Source organism: Salmo trutta, chromosome 33, assembly GCF_901001165.1.
Source record: "Salmo trutta chromosome 33, fSalTru1.1, whole genome shotgun sequence".
NCBI classification, from domain to species: Eukaryota; Metazoa; Chordata; class Actinopteri; order Salmoniformes; family Salmonidae; genus Salmo; species Salmo trutta.
In genome coordinates, this window is record NC_042989.1 from 20,554,602 (window position 1) to 20,571,651 (window position 17,050).

Genomic DNA, 17,050 nt, shown 5'->3' on the forward strand with positions numbered 1-17,050 from the left:
AGATGTTCAAATATCACATGAAATATCACATGAATACACATTAGACATGGTAACATTTATAGAATTGCAAGAAAATTAGCTTGAAGACTGCAAAATTTTCTTTGCACCCCATGACAAAATGTAAAGAATTTCAGGAAATAAGCTTTAAACCTGCAAAATTCTCTCCACCAACAAGAGGGATGTGAACAGTTTGTGTCATGAACAGTGATGGTACCCATAGAAAAGGACGTAGTGCATGTGCAGGATGTTCCCCAATGCTGGAAGGGGGTTCCCCGATTGAAAAAGTTTGGAAACCCCTGGTCTAAAAGACCAGCTAACGGACTCCTGTCACCACTAAGACCTCCAGTTATATCTCACTGGAATGACACAATGTCAAGGTCTGACACTTTAGCCTAACTACAATAAATCAGATGTTTTCTCTAGCAGGTTCTTCCAGGGAAGTAATTTCTGTATCTCATTACAATCAATCACTGAAAGAGTTATAAACATAAGTTAATATGAGTACAATAAATACCTTAGTGCTTCAGTTCCTGGATCTACCTTGAAACCTGTACAGGAGTTGGACTGTGCCGCTCAAACAGAGATTCCCCCTGTGGCACCAAACACACCCGCTGAGGAGAAATGGGTCAGTAGGCCACTATTCCTTCTGTATTTTAATTTCAGAAAGAGTTCTGGGCAGATAAGGTGGGGGAGGTACTACTGGGATCTACTTTCAGATAAGACCGGAGTTAGGTTTTGGCTTCCCCAGCATTCAGTACATTCGGCAAGCTATGCATTCAGTATATTCGGCAAGCTATGCATTCAGTACATTCGGCTAGCTATGCATTCAGTACATTCGGCAAGCTATGCATTCAGTACATTTGGCTAGCTATACATTCAGTATATTCGGCTAGCTATGCATGCAGTACATTCGGCTAGCTATACATTCAGTACATTCGGCTAGCTATACATTCAGTACATTCAGCTATAACTTACACTAACAGGAGCAATTTCATAAGAGAACAGTCACCAGTACTCTCTTGTGCTGTATGAGAGCTATCAAAGTCTTGCTATCTCTCCCTGGTCTGAACACAAAACATGACCTCATGTATGGATTTCCCCTGTTAAAGAGAGGCTGGGTGTTCAGGAGAGCAGCAACCATGGCAGTCCTCTGTGCTCCCATGATATGATGAAATGTGTCAGGTTGGCAGCGATTCATTAGTTAAGCCTTGTTTGCCGATTGCAGTGCTGTCAGGTAGACTATCCATCCAGTGAGGCTTCCATTAGACTTAATTGATTATGTGCAGCAGGATCCCTGGGCGTCAGTACAGTGCACTGCAGACAGCCAGCACAGTACCAAAAAATAAATAAAGCATTTGCTGAATGGGAAAAGAGGTGCGATAATCACTCAATGTTACACCATTTATTTTCAACAAATCTAGTCAAATACCAGTTGCTTGTTTATTTCAAGTGTCACAAAGCCGTACAGGTGATTTCTGGTTACAATATTTCTTGTTATTCCACCTTAGATAAAATCTCAGTGACATCATCACATCATCTTTGCACTAAGGAACAAAAACACAAAATTGCAGAAAAAAAAGGATATAAAAAAACCTGCTGTGATTTACAGTTAAGGATGTCTTGAAGCCCAAAATGGGCTAGGAGTTCTCACAGTGTACCAGCATGCAACAGAGAAGATACAGAAAATGTTATTCTAATTAGTGTGCCTGCAAGCAGATGTCTTTGTTCATTGTCTTATAAATGTATAGTCCCCTAGTGCACAGATCCTCAGTATGGGATTTGTATTAAGGTTTCTTTGTAGACAATCAAAGGAGGAAATGTGTATTATTGCTCGTCGTTTATTCTTTGTATTGTCCGTCTGTGTGTGGCAGAGGTATTTCAGATGAGTGCACACTGTGCCCAATTTGGACTCTTGGTTTGTATGTCGACTGGCAGTGTGCTCTCCATGTCCTCTGCACACTGTTTGATAACTGTATTCATTGATTTTAGCTCTACATTTGATCCATTGTTGCATTTTGTAGATCTCTTAATGTAGCTGAAGCTCTAATAAACTCACAGGCATCTGACCCATGACATAAGTCAGCTAAGTCAACACAACAACAGATTAATTGGGAGAGAGGTGAGGAGAGTTTATTTCTAAATCAATAGGAAGTCCTACATAGTGATAAAAGGTCATATAATATTTTGGTACAAGACAACAACCTCTATGTTAAAATGAAAGAGGAATCCCAACCAATCAATGTGCTCTGAGGCACTATTTTAAAAAATGGTGCAGACTCCAATTTCTCAAGTGCTCTGGCCTAAATGTCATTTAAAAATGAAGATGATAATATTGTAAACAAATCTCTTTGCACCTTTAATAAAAATGGTAAATATTAAATAGAGCTAGACAACCACAATAAGGCTATGTGTTAAGATAATAAGAATAATGTTATTTATACTGTAAGGCAAAAATATATCAGACCATGTCAATATAAAAAAAGTAACTGCTGCCTTCAAAATATCTCTCTTTCCCCCAAAATAAGGTCAACCCATATCAGCTGCAACTTCATCATTCGCACTTAGTTGCAGTCATTTTGTGAGTGTGTGAGATTTTGTCTTGTGAGTGACCCCAGAATTCAAAAATTCTGTTGACCACAGTGACCACTTTTTCTTACTATCCTAAAACATATCACACTTTTCATGCTTTGAAAGGTTTAAATAGACTACTGTACACTGAATTACCCAATATTCAATCACACGCATCATCTCCATAGCAGAACACACAAACACAGGGTAAGGTGTTGATAGCTCAATGTACCATCTATTTGGGATAGAGTAGATGGATTGTACAGTGTATTGTCCTAGTGAAATTGAAAAAACGATTCACCCAGTACTACTTGTTTTCTTTATCACTGTCTATTAAAAAGTTCCTAAAAGGCACAAGGTAAGTGGATTGCAAACTAGTCACTACAAAAGCAGTTACTGTCCAGCAGGGCTAACAGGTTAAAGGTTCAATGTATTTACACACTTACAGTACGACATGGAGACATAGATTGCACATAATCCTCACAATAATTGTTATTCTCAATAACTGATTGACAACATGGATATCTTCTATGATAATTCAAATTGCACCACTTTACACGTTAAGAAATAAGCCAAATGTAATATTGCATATTAACAAAAACCTACAGTCCATCTTTAAAAACATGATCAATGCCTGTTTGACCCTTAAATGCTGTCTGAACCAATTCTATTGTAGAATGGACTACACTACCAAGTTTCTGGCTTTACAAAAAGCCTGGTAACAACAAAGAACCACAGGGCTGTTGAATGGCCCATGCCACATTTTTGGAAAGAAGTTGTCTATATTTCAAAGAAATCTTGTGAATAGGCCAACCAGTTAGGCAAGTTAATTTAAATGGATTTGGCTGTGTAAAACGACTGTTTGATATCCCCAAAATTGAGCATTGTGAGAACTTAGAATTATAGGCTTTGAACTTACATTTAGTCAAAAATCAGTTATTGACATGGCCATGCTCTGTACAGTATACCTCATGTTTGTTGAATGCAAAATACCATAAACAAATTGCTTACACAGTACAAACCTATTTCGAATCTGAACACAAAAGCCCAGTCCCCAGAACTAACCTTTAGTTGGACAGAACCCTACCATTCTACGGTCTTGTTTTGCAGGATGATTTTATGAAGTGAAATCTTCCTCACACTCGAATCTGATATCCATTCATGTCTGGAGGTGACTTCGGATCAAGAACTTTCTTCTCTCCTGATGGACTGTACACCCCCCAAAAAAGACAAAAAATATGACTTCTCATGACAGATTACAACTGAAAGATTACTGTTCAGAGAATCCTCTTGGACTATGTGATAGGACATCTAGCCTCTAGTGCTTGTTCAGATCAGTGCAGGGCTATCTCCACTACAGCTAGCACCTTGTTTATTGACCTAATGAGTATTTACTGTGTTGTCAGAGAGACTATAGTGAGACGAAGCATCTCCTGATATCTGACTATAGTGCACAATCAGTATTACCGTCTCTCGATGCGGCTGTTCCTGCGCATGGGGCTGCCCGGGTTACGGTGGGGCGAGCCCATGTTACTCTTCCTGTCTTTGGTGGGTGACGTGGGCGCAGCCTTCCCAATCTGAAAAAGAATCACACAGTTCTGTTTACCTCACATTAACAACAAGGGGAAACACAAACGAGGTACACAAACAGTTCTGGTCATATCCTCTGTACAGACTAAGGAGAAGTGCAGTTCAAGTAAGACTCCAATTACTAAACGTTTGTCTTTCAAAATACAGCACATCAATAAATGCAGAGTAGCGAGGTGGAAGGAAAGTCAGAAGCAAACAAACACTCCGATCATCAGCTTTCAATTACTTACAGTAGTACTAAGGTGAGCTGCTCGATGAGAGGCCCTAACATGCTGGAGGCATAGTGTTGACGGTGATGATGGTAAAATCCTCCACATCTTTAATGTGATTGTGAGTCCAGTGAATGGGAGAGCCCGCTCTCTAAAAATATCAGCCACTGATTGATAGAGGCAGCCATACATGGCGCACAACCGAGCAGAGCAAAGCCATCACATTAGTTTTATTATACACAGGGCCCTGCGTTAAGGATCCTTTCATTACTGTTTGGGATGATAGCGCATGAGGTCATCATTTGAGGATTATAGCTACTGAAATGGCAGGTCAACTCCATGTCATCATGCATGATGAGACAGAGGGTCAAAAGGAGTCAGAATCTCAGTGATTAACAGGGGCTTTCCATCTGCTCAGAAAGGATTCACATTAAAATTCCCCTGGTGCTTCCCCCTCACATGAATCAAAAACATGGAGCTCAGATGTATCCCAATTTAATTTGACACAAATCTAAATTCCATACTGGTACTATGGAAGTCTACAAACTAGGAGTTCAGTGCCAGTTGGACCTAATGAAATCACTAGAATCCTAGGAAGCTGACAGGTTTGTTTCATGGATCCCTAACATGGTTTGGCTCATGGACATTTTTCCATCTCAGTCCCCAGATGTGTGCACATGTCCTGCCTTAGTTCTGTACATCCCATCACATTCCTGCACTCTAACACATGGTCTCTGTGTCCCTGGGTCCTTTACCTTCATCCTCATGTCCCGGGTGTGTCTCTCCAGCTCTCTCCTCATTTCCTCCTTGGTCAGCTTATCCACGTCTAGTATGGAGTGTTTCCAGTCTATCTGCTCCACACTGTGGGGGTCATGGGACACATACTGGCCAATCTTCACCTTCCTCAGGGTGTGCCAGTAACCCCTGTAGGCCCCCTCAAACTCCTGCACCAGGTCAGCCAGTGTTCGGAACTCCAGGGGTTTGAACATGAGGTCCATCCGCCGACTGATGCCCAGTGCCCCGAAGCGGCCCCCGCTGTGCACCCCCAGCACAATGTGGCAGAATTGGTTCCCTGAGAACTGCGTCTTAAAGCTGAGGGGGAAGCGCTCCACACCCGGCAGGCTGTTGGTAAGGTAACTGGGACAGGCAAGGTCAAGGACATTGAAAAACCTTATCACTGACCCTGGTTGCATGCTCCAACTGGAGTGCCCCTTTACAGGGTAACATAAACAACAATTGTTTTCAAGCTCCACTAATCTGTTTTTAAGACAAGAATACATTAGTCTGCATACAGTAGTCTCAGACTGTGAGCACACTAGTCAGTTCTAATCACATAATACTTGGATGCCCTGATTGTGCCCATAAAGCTTTGTCTCTAAATCCCTGTTACCACACTGAGGCATCACTCCAGGTTATTTTTTTAGCTTCCCACAAGCACTCAGTTGGAAAACAACATTTCCAGGTCATCATTTATCACCCCATTGACAAATCTTGTGCTGCTGAGTGTAGTAGATGAGAAAAAAATGATGTTCAGGTAACAACAGTGGCATAAGAAAGTCATTACAGTTTTCACGTGGAACACCTAAGCTATTTAAAGGAAAGGATACATCCCAAGGATCACTGCCTCCAGACACTTGATTGGCAGTGACTCCCGGATCATCTCCTTGGCGATGTCCATCAACCTACACAGAATATGAGGGTTAGAATACACCTGAAGGCAAGGCAACAAAATAGTCTACTCTAAAAGGTAGCAATTATAAACATGGATTCTAAAATGCCTGAAAGACACTTGTACATATTACAGGTTATCTTTGTGTATGCAAAGGGAAAATGACTAACTCCTTTAGGAAAAATAAATACATTTGATTATTAAAACTGGCATTTTGCATGAGACATTGAAATAAAACAATCTGGTGCTAAATGTCAAGAACCGAGTAAGCAAAATGCATTAGAAGCTTCTGCCGGGGAAACAGATCCTATTAGGCTATGAAAACAGTTCCTGGTCGCAAAGCCCTTGGGTGCAACAGACATACAGCCGATTCAGATATCCAATTCCTTCAGCTTCTGTCATGGTCAGCATAATATGAAAGCAATTGGTAAACATGCATAGCTACTTCCTCTGTCTGCCTCTGTGGCCTCTGCGACCCCAGGAAAAGCTATTTCACCAAACGCTGAGATTCTCTCTGGCAGGTAGCTGTCATGTTGCTTACTGTCTGACATTTACAATATCCCTACAAGGCCATGATCCACTGAAGATAATCTAAGAGCTAAAATAAAAGATTAGGAAACAGGAATGGGATAGAAGGAACTGAGAAACTTACGCAGTAAGAGGCCTGCTCTTCTTGATTTCAAAAAACTGTGTTCCCGTGTGATTGTACCTGTAGGATATTGTTAAGTAAACTGTACCAAAATAGAAATGCAACATGCAACAATTTCAAAGATTTTACTGAGTTACAGTTTTTATGAGGAAATCAGTCAATTGAAATAAATGCATTAGGCCCTAATATACGGATTGTACATGACTAGGAATACAGATATGTGTCTGTTGGTCACAGATATCTTAAAAAAGAAATGGGCCTCACAATGGGCCTCAGATCTCATCACGGTATTTCTGTGCATTCAAATTGACATCGATAAAATGTAAGGCCGGTTGGACGTACTGCCAAATTCTCTAAAACGACGTTGGAGGCGGCTTATGGTAGAGAAATGAACATTAAATTCTCAGGCAACAGCTCTGGTGGACATTCCTGCAGTCAGCATGCCAATTGCACGCTCCCTCAAAACTTGAGACATCTGTGGCATTGTGTTGTGTGACCAAACTCCACATTTTACAGTAGCCTTTTATTGTCCCCAGCACAAGGGGCACCTGTGTAATGATAATGCTGTTTAAATAGCTTCTTTATATGCCACAGCTGTCAGATGGATGGATTATTTTGGCAAAGGAGAAATGCTCACTAAGTGGGATGTAAACAAATTTGTGAGAAATGAGCTTTTATGAGGATGGAACATTTCTGGGATCTTTTATTTCAGCTCTTGAAACATGGGACCAACACTTTACATGTTGCTTTTATATTTTTGTTCAGTGTACATACAAATGCAGAGGGAGTGAAACAATATGGGAAATGTCCAAACACAACAGACCCTCTGGGCTGTGCACTGAACGTATTCTCATGGGGAATGAACCCCGTTAAGTGCTTTCTGATATTCATAGTTCCTCGTTTGTGAATTATGGATGACCTTCTTGAGCTGAGAGATACTAATGTTTATGCTCAAAATAGATTATAGTCTAAACATGGCCTACATTCTGAGATGTGACATGCATTGATATTGTCATAAAATAATGAGTAAGACAAGTATAAAGAACTTATGAACAATTTTACTGGTTATATATATATATATATATGCCATTTAGCAGACACTTTTATCCAAAGCGACTTAGTCATGCTTGCATACATTTTACATATGGGTGTTCCCGGGAATCAAACTCACTACTCTGGTGTTACAAGCTCCATGCTCTACAAACTGAACTACAAAGGACCTCAGTGAGTTACCAATCACTATAATCTTCTTCAGTACATCTACTGTGTGGCCCAGTTTCCATTTGCATGAAATCAGCTTGTGCCTATATTTATGAATTATTTATAAATACATAGAGTGCATGGCTAACACATATTTCAGGAGAGATACCTTGAATTCCAACCCAGAGCATAGTGTGTTAGCGTCAGGCATGGAATTTAACATCTTTACACGTGAATTAATGTATAATCAACCTACTGTACATTTTGATGACATACCTAAACTGTTATCTAGACTTACAGGTTGGGATAAACAATCATACAGAGACTGACAATGACCAACAACAGCTCCAATGAACAGTCACAGCTTTATCTAGGCTACCTGGGCTATTCATCATTGGTCCAGAGCTTGGCAATAGTGACCAAGCAGTTCTACCATTCCAGGCAAAGGATACTGCAAGTCCCTGATGTATTTCTGTATGGCTTCCAGGCGCTGTGGGATACTGGTGGTTGGCTGGTATGTAGGCACACTCGGTGTAGGAATCTATGGGGCAGAGGCAGAGCACAACCAGAAGCTTTAGTATCGCACAATCCCTATATTCACAGAGCTGGAGAATGTCCTCTTCTTTAACTTAACAACCATCCTTTATGGGCATGGTCATTATCTTAACTGTTCCATATAGCAAGTCTCACAATGCTACATTAATTGAATATATAATGGGATTCCTTAGGAGCACAGAGGCAGCATTTAAACTCATCTGGACAGAACAGCACTTGTACATCTAGTGGCATGTTATGACTGCATGTGTATCTGTGTGGTTTGAAATGCTGCATATTTTGACAGCTTCATCCACTTGTTATCTGAGGAGTCGTAACTGAGTCAGTTACAATCATTCTGCATAGTGGGTTATCTTCACTCCATCTCTAGTGCGAATCGAATGAAGCATGTAGCATCATATACTAGGCCTATGCTATATCCTCCTGAACAGTTTACTGCATGTTTATCTTGAATGATAGTTCACGGTAAATAAATGTGACTAGGTTACATATTGAACGCTATATACTAGTGGGAGGAAAAGCTGATTCTTTTTTTTCTTTCACATTGTTGAAATAGATTGAGTGTAGTCTGTAGAGCTGTCAAACTGAAAACAACAGAGTAGGGTGTCTAGGTGAGGACTTCACCTGCTCTTACCTTGGGCAGATCACTGGCTCCCCGGGTGCGTGTCCCTATGGCCTCTCCATTAGGGTGAGTCCGGGCCACATGCCTCCACATCTGCTCCCAAGTCTCCTCATCCACCGGTAGACCTCCCCTGTTTACGAAGAAGGGCACCCCTCCATCCCGCAAATCCTCTTCACCTTCATCCTCATCTCTCTCCTCCACCCCCACACACCCCACTGTGGTCCTTAGCATCCCCCCACACAAGGGACCCCAGTCCTGGAACCTGGCACAGATGGTTTACAGCCTATGTGCCCTGCCCTTTAACTGTCAATCTGATTGCAGTTTCTCAGCAAGTAACAGTCCCACAGCAGGTGAGAAACATGAGCAATTCATGACACGCTGGATATGTAGAACTTTGCAAAACTGCAGGCTGTATCAGTCTCCAAATTCAAATACTGTACCTCTTATGAACAAAATGGCACACAATCATATGTTCCACACAAATGCGGAGTTAAAGCTACAGTAGTTGTTACAATTGTCCGTTTATGTCAGATGAGTTCAATTATATATTTTTTTGTTTGTTGCAAAAGCAGAGATTAAAGGGAATTATAGCTAGCCTACATCAAGTAATGTCTGATCGATAATGTTATTGGCACTTTAGAAACATCACAATGATCTCTACGATGCAGGTTAAGTCAAGTAAATCATTGAAATACTGAAACTAGACAATATATTATTAAAACTAGAAAAGGCGTGAATTTTTAGGCATCATGAAAATAAGACTTCAACAATGAGGTTGAACTAAGCACATTGGGAAATGATGAATACATATAATGCCTACAACATAAAGGGGGAATACAATCTTCCAAAAGGGTATACAGACAACAAATGACTGTATTAAAAACCACTAATATCCGGCACGTTATCCCAGAGGTCATTCGGTCTATATCCAAAACGCCGGGATAGATTGGATACGATCACATTTCTTCGACACTCCGCTTAGTTGGTGCCCGCATTCCAGTCTAGTCCATTTTACGACACAATATTGTTCGTGTCAATCCAAATCAGTCCAGTTTGAACGCCCATGGCTACAGAGTAGCGAGAGCTAATCTCATGCGTGCTACAATATTGCGCCGCTCACACTCCCAGATCTATAGAAGCTGCGCATGCGCTGACGGATTACATTTAACGAGCTGCACATTTCCTCCGCTGTAACAGACAATTATTTTATTTTTTTAACCTTTATTTAACTAGGCAAGTCAGTTAAGAACAAATTCTTATTTTCAATGACGGCCTAGGAACAGTTGGCTAACTGCCTTGTTCAGGGGCAGAACGACAGATTTGTACCTTGTCAACTCGGGGATTGGATCTTGCAACCTTTCGGTTACTAGTCCAGCCTATGAAATGTAAGGGTTTGCAATAATTTAAATGCCAGTACAAAAGTGGGCAACTAGACAATTTAACTGATTTTATTGGCATCATTCTTGGATACTTTACAAGCAGCACAATTTAAGGGTTTATAATAAATGCACTCTCCAGGACTAATGACATATAGCCTAACTCTTCACACTATGATAGAAAAAATACTGGATGCATTTGACTATTCTTTCATTAATTTATTGCAACTTTCACACCTTGACAGAATGCATTTGTACTTTTATGGAACAAAGTGAAAAACAGTTTCGGAATAGTAAGAAATACACCAGCCATTAAACTCTGTCATCCATTTCTGCTAAAAATGTAGAGGATAAACTCAAGTCCTTTAATAATGTACAATAAGCAGGTAAACAAATCAAAACCTCCTCGACAAAAGCCACAGTCCAACTGGAATTTCAATTCCATCAACTGAATATTAGAATCTTGGAGCACCATAGTCATCAGGCATTCTTTCAATGTTGAACCTGTGAAAAATATTAGGGTTAGACATGGTTTAAAGATCATGGTATAAGACATTTTATATGAGAGAGAGATAAACTAGCTATAAAACACAGCGATAACCACAAATGACCCATTGATAATCTGATGTTAATTCTGACCTATGGTTGGAGATGTACATGATGGGTACTCCTGGGATCTTTCTGATCCTTCTCTTCAGATCCCTGTCCACAGTTGCCAGGATGTAGCACTTGTGCTGTGAAAGATACATGATTGAATTGGTGTTCTTCTCTGGTATAAAGCCACAGTGCTCTAATGACGAAAGGGTTTCCCTAATGTAATAAGTTGTCAATTTAGTAGATTAAACTACATTACCTGGGTTACCCTTTGAACTAAGCAGTCATCAGCGTATGTTCCTTTGTGGGTGCATGGCAGTCGTTCGAACCGAGGATCCTTGGCTATCCTACAGAGGCAGAAAATGTATCCGTCATATACCTTCCCTATGGACCGTTGATAATACCCTCAGAACGTGTGTGTGTATGTGTCTGAATGTCTGTGGTGTATCTGGAAGTTGGTCTTCACAACCGTTAGTTACCTCAGAGCTACTCTATACTTCATCCCCAGTTTCTCTATCTCAGCCATTACACAGTCTGTGATGCATGGGATACCTTGATAACAAGCAAAAGTATAATTTAAAAATACACCGGTTATTCCTTAGTTACATTAACTGAGTTCACGCTGAATAAACTTTGCCAGATACTCACACTTGGCATACAGGCAGTCCATCATTGACTGAACTATGTCCAGTTTAGCCTTGATGGAGAAGTTGATGAAATTGGTGTCGACCAGGATGTGATAAGGGGGACCAAGCTGAGTGTTGTACTGGAAGAACAGGCATGATGGATATTTTGGACTGCAGGTAGGAAAATAAATGTGTGAACACACAGTAAGAAGGTATCGACCTATAATCAATCATGTGTCAACAATATATGAGTATTAGTTAAGAGTTATGGGTACATCTGCATTTGTTTGTTCTGATACTTGTGAAGTAGTCTGGGTACCAGTCTTTTTTAGCTAACATTCCACTCCTTGCATTTGCCAAAGAGACTGGCCTTTCGGCAACCATTGCTCAAAGTAGCTAGAGAGGACTCCGTAATGAGAGAGAAATAATAAGGAAAATATTAGCCTACAAGATTCTATCGAGCCGTGTTTTCTTCAGCTGCATCCCATTAATGAGAGAAAAGAAACACAAAACTGTCACCTGTCGTCATTCCTCGCACATATGCTGATCATCATGACTTGCTTACATTTTTACAATTTTGTTATGCTCATTTCAGTTATATTATTTGTCCCTCCGCTCTTATTGAGAGATGGAGTACAGACAGGCTACTTTAGAAATCTTTCTGAATGGATATTGAGCTGATTCAAACTCACAGACAACGTAAAATGACCAATCAATCAAAGCCATCACAGCATCTGACACATACAAATCATATTTCTTCCTAAAAACATATTCAGAACCTAGGCTCAAATCTTGGCTGTAGTCCATCAAAAAGTAGGCATATGCTACATTATACATAATGCTAAACTGTAGTAAGCTAGGACTAATACATTGGCTAGCATACAAATGGTGGATTAATAGCCCAGCCAATGAATTAACTTTAACTTACACGTCTTCACTGTTCCCTTGTGCAATTGATGCATCTCCACTGGCCTCTTCCATCCGCTCTCTATTCCTCTTATAGCTATTGAACTAGAAACCTAGCCCAATGCGTGTCCCAGAAGTAGCAATATAGTTTGGTTGCTTATTTTGAGCAATTCAAATAAATAAATAAATATACACACGAGGAAAGAGAGCACCTTGCTTGCTGAATATAAAATAGGCTACAGCGTTCACAATGAACAGGCCGGGAAGTTTGAATGGCGAGAACTTCTCTGGTGTGATGAAATCACATTGGCTGGTGGCAAAAATGAAATAAACGGGAATCCTATATTCTCCATGCGCCCAATGTTTATGTTTACAAGGAAATGCATTACATCATAATGCCCAATGTTCTAATGTTCACAATCAAATGTATGAATTAAGTTAGAACGTTTTCCCAAGTTTAATTTGTATAAACGTGATTGGATGATAGCTGTGACAGTTATCAAATCAGGATAAAATCCTCTGATCTCCTCGGGCTCATTAACGATAGAATGTTCCTATTTGACGATTGCTGAAAGGCCAGGCTCTTTGGCAAATGAAAGGAGTGGCTTCTAATAGCTGAACAGAGATGGCAACCAGCCTACTTGTGAAGCTACTTACACTTCTTTTTCCTTTATTTCTGATGGATCCTTTTTCTTTGTCTCTTGTACTTTGGCACGATCTTTCTCTTTTCTAAAGAAACTCAGAGTCAATACCATGAGGACTCAACTGGAATATATCATTATAGATAAAGTATGTCTTAGTCAAACCAAAGAAATGAGTGAGTCTTAGGATGCTAACTATCTAGCCATCTACAATATTTCTGACAATCCGTGCCAATTTGTTAGCTTGACGTTTAGCTAATCCAAAGTTTGCATGGTTTATCAGTCATCTAAACTACACGGTGTGAATGATTCATATTCGTGCTAGCTAACATCATTGGCAGAAACTCACATTCTCTGATCTTTCAAGCTTATCATTCTCTTCATTGAAGCAAACTTCTTTGTCTTCCGTTTCCCCTAAAGTAAACATATGGAAATAAAAGTCAGAAATAAAGAAAAGCTTTTGCTAAGTTTATGCAAAAATGCACACTTCAGTTAACTCAAGTCAAGTGACTACTGTTAGCTAGCTAAGCTAGCAGAGCAAAAAAAGGCATACGAACTCCCATCAATTGAAATACATTTTAAATTATTCCAAATGCTGAATCAAGGACCACGGTCTATATTTAAATGATGGCCTTGTATTTTGATAAGTTATCGTACGACTTACCATGTTATGTTTTTAAAAATACAACAGCTGACTTGTTTAACTGGCTACAGCCCTCGTGTGACTGTGTTTAAACGTCATCAACAATCGACGTTTGTTTCCCTGCGCATCTTTGCTTCCGGTTGCCGCTAGCTAGTTAAATATAATAAATACATTCAAGGTAGGACTGTTATTCTTAAAATTAAAATTGATTTATCTTATGTATTTTAACGGTTGACGTAGCTATGCGTGAGGGGTGAATTATTACATGTTTTGAAACAATGAATTTGGCTTTGGAATACCACATTTCGATTTTGCGTTGACATTGACGGCTTAACGTACGTCGTAGGTAGCTAACGTAGGCTACAGTATCAGTAACAAGCTAGCTAGTTAGTCTGTACTTGTCCTGAAGGAATTGATGTTGTAGCTAGCTGACTATAATCCCTGTCAGTGTGCATAGCCTAAAACACATGAAACACGTTGATTGTCGATATTGATGTATTATCTAAACACACATGGAGTATTGAGCTAACGACAGTTAGCTGCTGCTGTCTCATTAATTGATCGACTTTTCCAACAAGCCAGGTAACGTATCACGTAAACCCAAGGAGCCAGTATTTAGCAAGGCATATTGATTACTTACACTTTCTTCATTTTACAGTGTTCCTGGAGTTATCAGGTCTGTGATATGCTGTCAAACAACCTCCTTATTGATAGAGAGCTTCCGTGACCTAGTTGTCATTCATTAGGGGTCATATGCAGATCAGGTATTATTTCACCCTTGAAGGTTTCCCCATCGGAAAAATAGCTCAAAGAAACTAAGGGGATGTGTGGGAGGCAACGCAATGGGCGTGTCTGCAAAAACAATGAGGGTAGCCATTTATTAAATCAGGATGACAGTTGGAATAGGCTGCATCAGTACAACAGAAAATGAATAATAGCTAAACACGTCATATATATTTATATACAAAGGTAGCTCAACATTGACGAAAACAAGCTAGCAAAGGCAGTTGTCAAACACCATGCAAATAAATCACACTGACCAAGGATGTCAACACCAAATGGAAAGAGGACAAACTTAGTAAATAAATCATCCAGGTGAAAATAATAGGAAAAGTCTATATTAGCACATATCTCCCAAGTGGTATCAGCATTGATTAAGTGCAGGTGTGCTTACTTAATGGTGTAGGGGAAGGAAGTACCACCCCTGCAGGGCACTAGCGGTTCTGGGTGCTCTTGTGACAACAATTTTGGACCCCCTTGTGGCCCCCCTAAATGTGGAGTATGAAATCATTTTTACATAACTCATTTTTGCTATCATTCTTTTTTTACATCCGTTATTAGACAGTGGCAACGATGATGATTATGAACATGGTCTTTTGCCTGCTAATGCCTGCAATGCAGTGAAGAAAACAATTTGACAACAATAACGTTTAATGTAACTGGCCCCTCTAACAGTACAACTGGCCCCAGCTTGGCCCCCCCCAGTTGAAATGGTCTAGAACCGCCACTGCTGCAGGGTTGACTGGAAGTGGGTGGGGAATTTTCTATAGCCGCCCCAAATATGGAACATACTTTAACGCAAAACAAATTCAGCCTAGCCCCCCCATCAGTGCTGCCATCCAGGACCTCTATACCAGGCGGTGTCAGAGAAAGGCCCTAAAAAGACTTCAGGCGCCCTAGTCATAGACTGTTCTCTCTACTACCGCACGGCAAGCGGTACCGGAGCGCCAAGTCTAGGTCCAAGAAGCATCTAAACAGCTTCTTCCCCCAAGTCATAAGACTCCAGAACATCTAATCAAATGGCTACCCAGACAATCTGCATTCCCCCCCAGAGTACTCAATGGTGGCTTTTTATTTTAATCTATGGCAATTTGAAAATACAGATACTGGGACGAGATCCTGAGGCCCATTGTCATGCCTTTCATCCACCGCCCTCACCTCATGTTTCAGCATAATACACAGCCCCATGCCTCAAGGATCTGTACACAATTCCTGGAAGCTGAACATTTGCCAGTTCTTTCATGGCCGGCATACTCACCAGACATGTCACCCATTCAGCATGTTTGGAATGCGCTGGATTGACAGCCTGTTCCAGTTCAGTAGATTACGGCCTAATGAATTTATTTAAATTGACTGATTTCCTTATAAGAACTCAGTAAAATTGTAGACATTTTTGCTTTTATATTTTTGTTCAGTATAGTTCACAAAAGGCAAAAAGGAGGGGGTGCTATGGCATTATTTAAGATGCTCTGAGAGATAGGGTTTCAGAAGATGGGCAGGGACTCTGCTGTCCTAGCTTCAGGGGGAAGCTAGTTCCATCATTGGGGTGCCAGGACGGAGAAGAGCTTGGACTGGTCCGAGTTGAGCTGCTCCCCTGTTGGGGTGGGAGGGCCAAGAGATCAGATGTGGCAGAACAGAGTACTCATGTTGGGGTGTAGGGTTTTAGCATAACCTGAATTTCAAGAAGGGCAATTTCTCTTGCTGCTCCATAAGCAAGTGCCATGGTCTTGTGGATGTGAGTGTCGACTGGAAGCCAGTGTAGTATGCGGAGGAGCGGGGTGACATGGAAGAACTTGAGACAGTTGAACAGCTGGCGGGCTGCAGCGTTCTGGATAAATGGCAGGGGTTTGATGGCACAAGCAGGTATCCCAGCCAACAGTGAGTTACACTAGTCCAGACGGAAGATAAGTGCCTGGATTAGGACCTGCGCTGCTTCCTGTGTGAGGTAGGGTTGTACTCTACGGATGTTATAGAGCATGAAGCTGCAGGAGCGAGTTACTGCTTTGATGTGTGGAGAGAACGACGGTGTTGTCCAGGGTCACGCCAAGGTTCTTTGCACTCTGCTACGAGGACACAGTGGAGTTGTCAATTGTGATGGAGAAGTTTTGAGCGGGCAGGCCTTCCCCGGGAGGAAGAGGAACTCCGTCTTGTCGAGGTTGACCTTGAGGTTGGGGGTCAACATCAAGCTACAGATTGTGCCCCAGACAATGTCATATTTGTAAAAATATTTAACTAGGCAAGTCAGTTAAGAACAAATTCTTATTTACAATGACGGCCTACCCCGGATGACGCTGGGCCAATTGTGTGCTGTTCTATGGGACTCCCAATTATGCCCTGTTGTGATACAGCCTGGAATCGAACCAGGGTCTGTGGTGACGCCTCTAGCACTGAGATGCAGTGCCTTAGACCGCTGCGCCACTCG

The 17,050-nt window shown here is 41.0% G+C and overlaps 3 protein-coding genes across 5 annotated transcripts in view; 1 reads left to right on the plus strand and 2 right to left on the minus strand.

Annotated features, from left to right (window-relative positions):
* Nucleotides 1-1,387: 1,387 nt before the first annotated feature.
* LOC115172625 (tubulinyl-Tyr carboxypeptidase 1-like) lies at nt 1,388-10,219 on the minus strand. Its single transcript, XM_029730250.1, has 7 exons — nt 9,075-10,219; nt 8,338-8,426; nt 6,689-6,745; nt 5,975-6,049; nt 5,123-5,504; nt 4,036-4,145; nt 1,388-3,777 (listed from the first exon to the last, which is right to left on the minus strand). The coding sequence occupies exons 1-7, from the start codon at nt 9,291-9,293 to the stop codon at nt 3,705-3,707; spliced, it is 1,005 nt and encodes a 334-aa protein (XP_029586110.1). The 5' UTR covers nt 9,294-10,219; the 3' UTR covers nt 1,388-3,704.
* A 275-nt stretch (nt 10,220-10,494) lies between these two features.
* On the minus strand, nt 10,495-14,655 carry LOC115172627 (rRNA-processing protein FCF1 homolog). 2 transcript variants are annotated; one of them, XM_029730256.1, is made up of 8 exons: nt 14,489-14,655; nt 13,555-13,619; nt 13,222-13,293; nt 11,681-11,829; nt 11,512-11,584; nt 11,292-11,379; nt 11,078-11,172; nt 10,495-10,942 (listed from the first exon to the last, which is right to left on the minus strand). In XM_029730256.1, exons 2-8 carry the CDS (start codon nt 13,587-13,589, stop codon nt 10,894-10,896), a joined length of 561 nt encoding a protein of 186 aa, XP_029586116.1. In that variant the 5' UTR covers nt 13,590-13,619; nt 14,489-14,655; the 3' UTR covers nt 10,495-10,893. The 2 variants fall into 2 exon arrangements, with proteins under 2 accessions (XP_029586116.1, XP_029586115.1); XM_029730255.1 differs by lacking the exon at nt 14,489-14,655 and adding an exon at nt 13,870-13,979.
* LOC115172626 (apoptosis-resistant E3 ubiquitin protein ligase 1) overlaps nt 13,956-17,050 on the plus strand; it is a 29,929-nt gene continuing 26,834 nt past the window's right edge. The window contains exon 1 of one of the 2 annotated variants that reach the window (XM_029730253.1): nt 13,956-14,026. The gene's annotated coding sequence lies outside the window, so the exon portion shown is untranslated. The other variant, XM_029730254.1, reaches the window with a different exon arrangement.

Bases quoted from the DNA above. Each gene is read 5' to 3' on its own strand.
- LOC115172625 (XM_029730250.1), bottom strand. From the start codon at position 9,293: ATGCTAAGGACCACAGTGGGGTGTGTGGGGGTGGAGGAGAGAGATGAG. The intron at 8,427-9,074 runs GTAAGAGCAGGT...TCTGCCCCATAG, and splicing joins GAGCCAGTGATCTGCCCAAG to ATTCCTACACCGAGTGTGCC. The intron at 5,505-5,974 runs GTATCCTTTCCT...TGCCTGTCCCAG, and splicing joins GAGGCAGTGATCCTTGGGAT to TTACCTTACCAACAGCCTGC.
- LOC115172627 (XM_029730255.1), bottom strand. The intron at 11,830-13,221 runs GTAAGTAGCTTC...TCCTACCTGCAG, and splicing joins GAAATAAAGGAAAAAGAAGT to TCCAAAATATCCATCATGCC. The intron at 11,173-11,291 runs GTAATGTAGTTT...TATCTTTCACAG, and splicing joins TAGTTCAAAGGGTAACCCAG to CACAAGTGCTACATCCTGGC.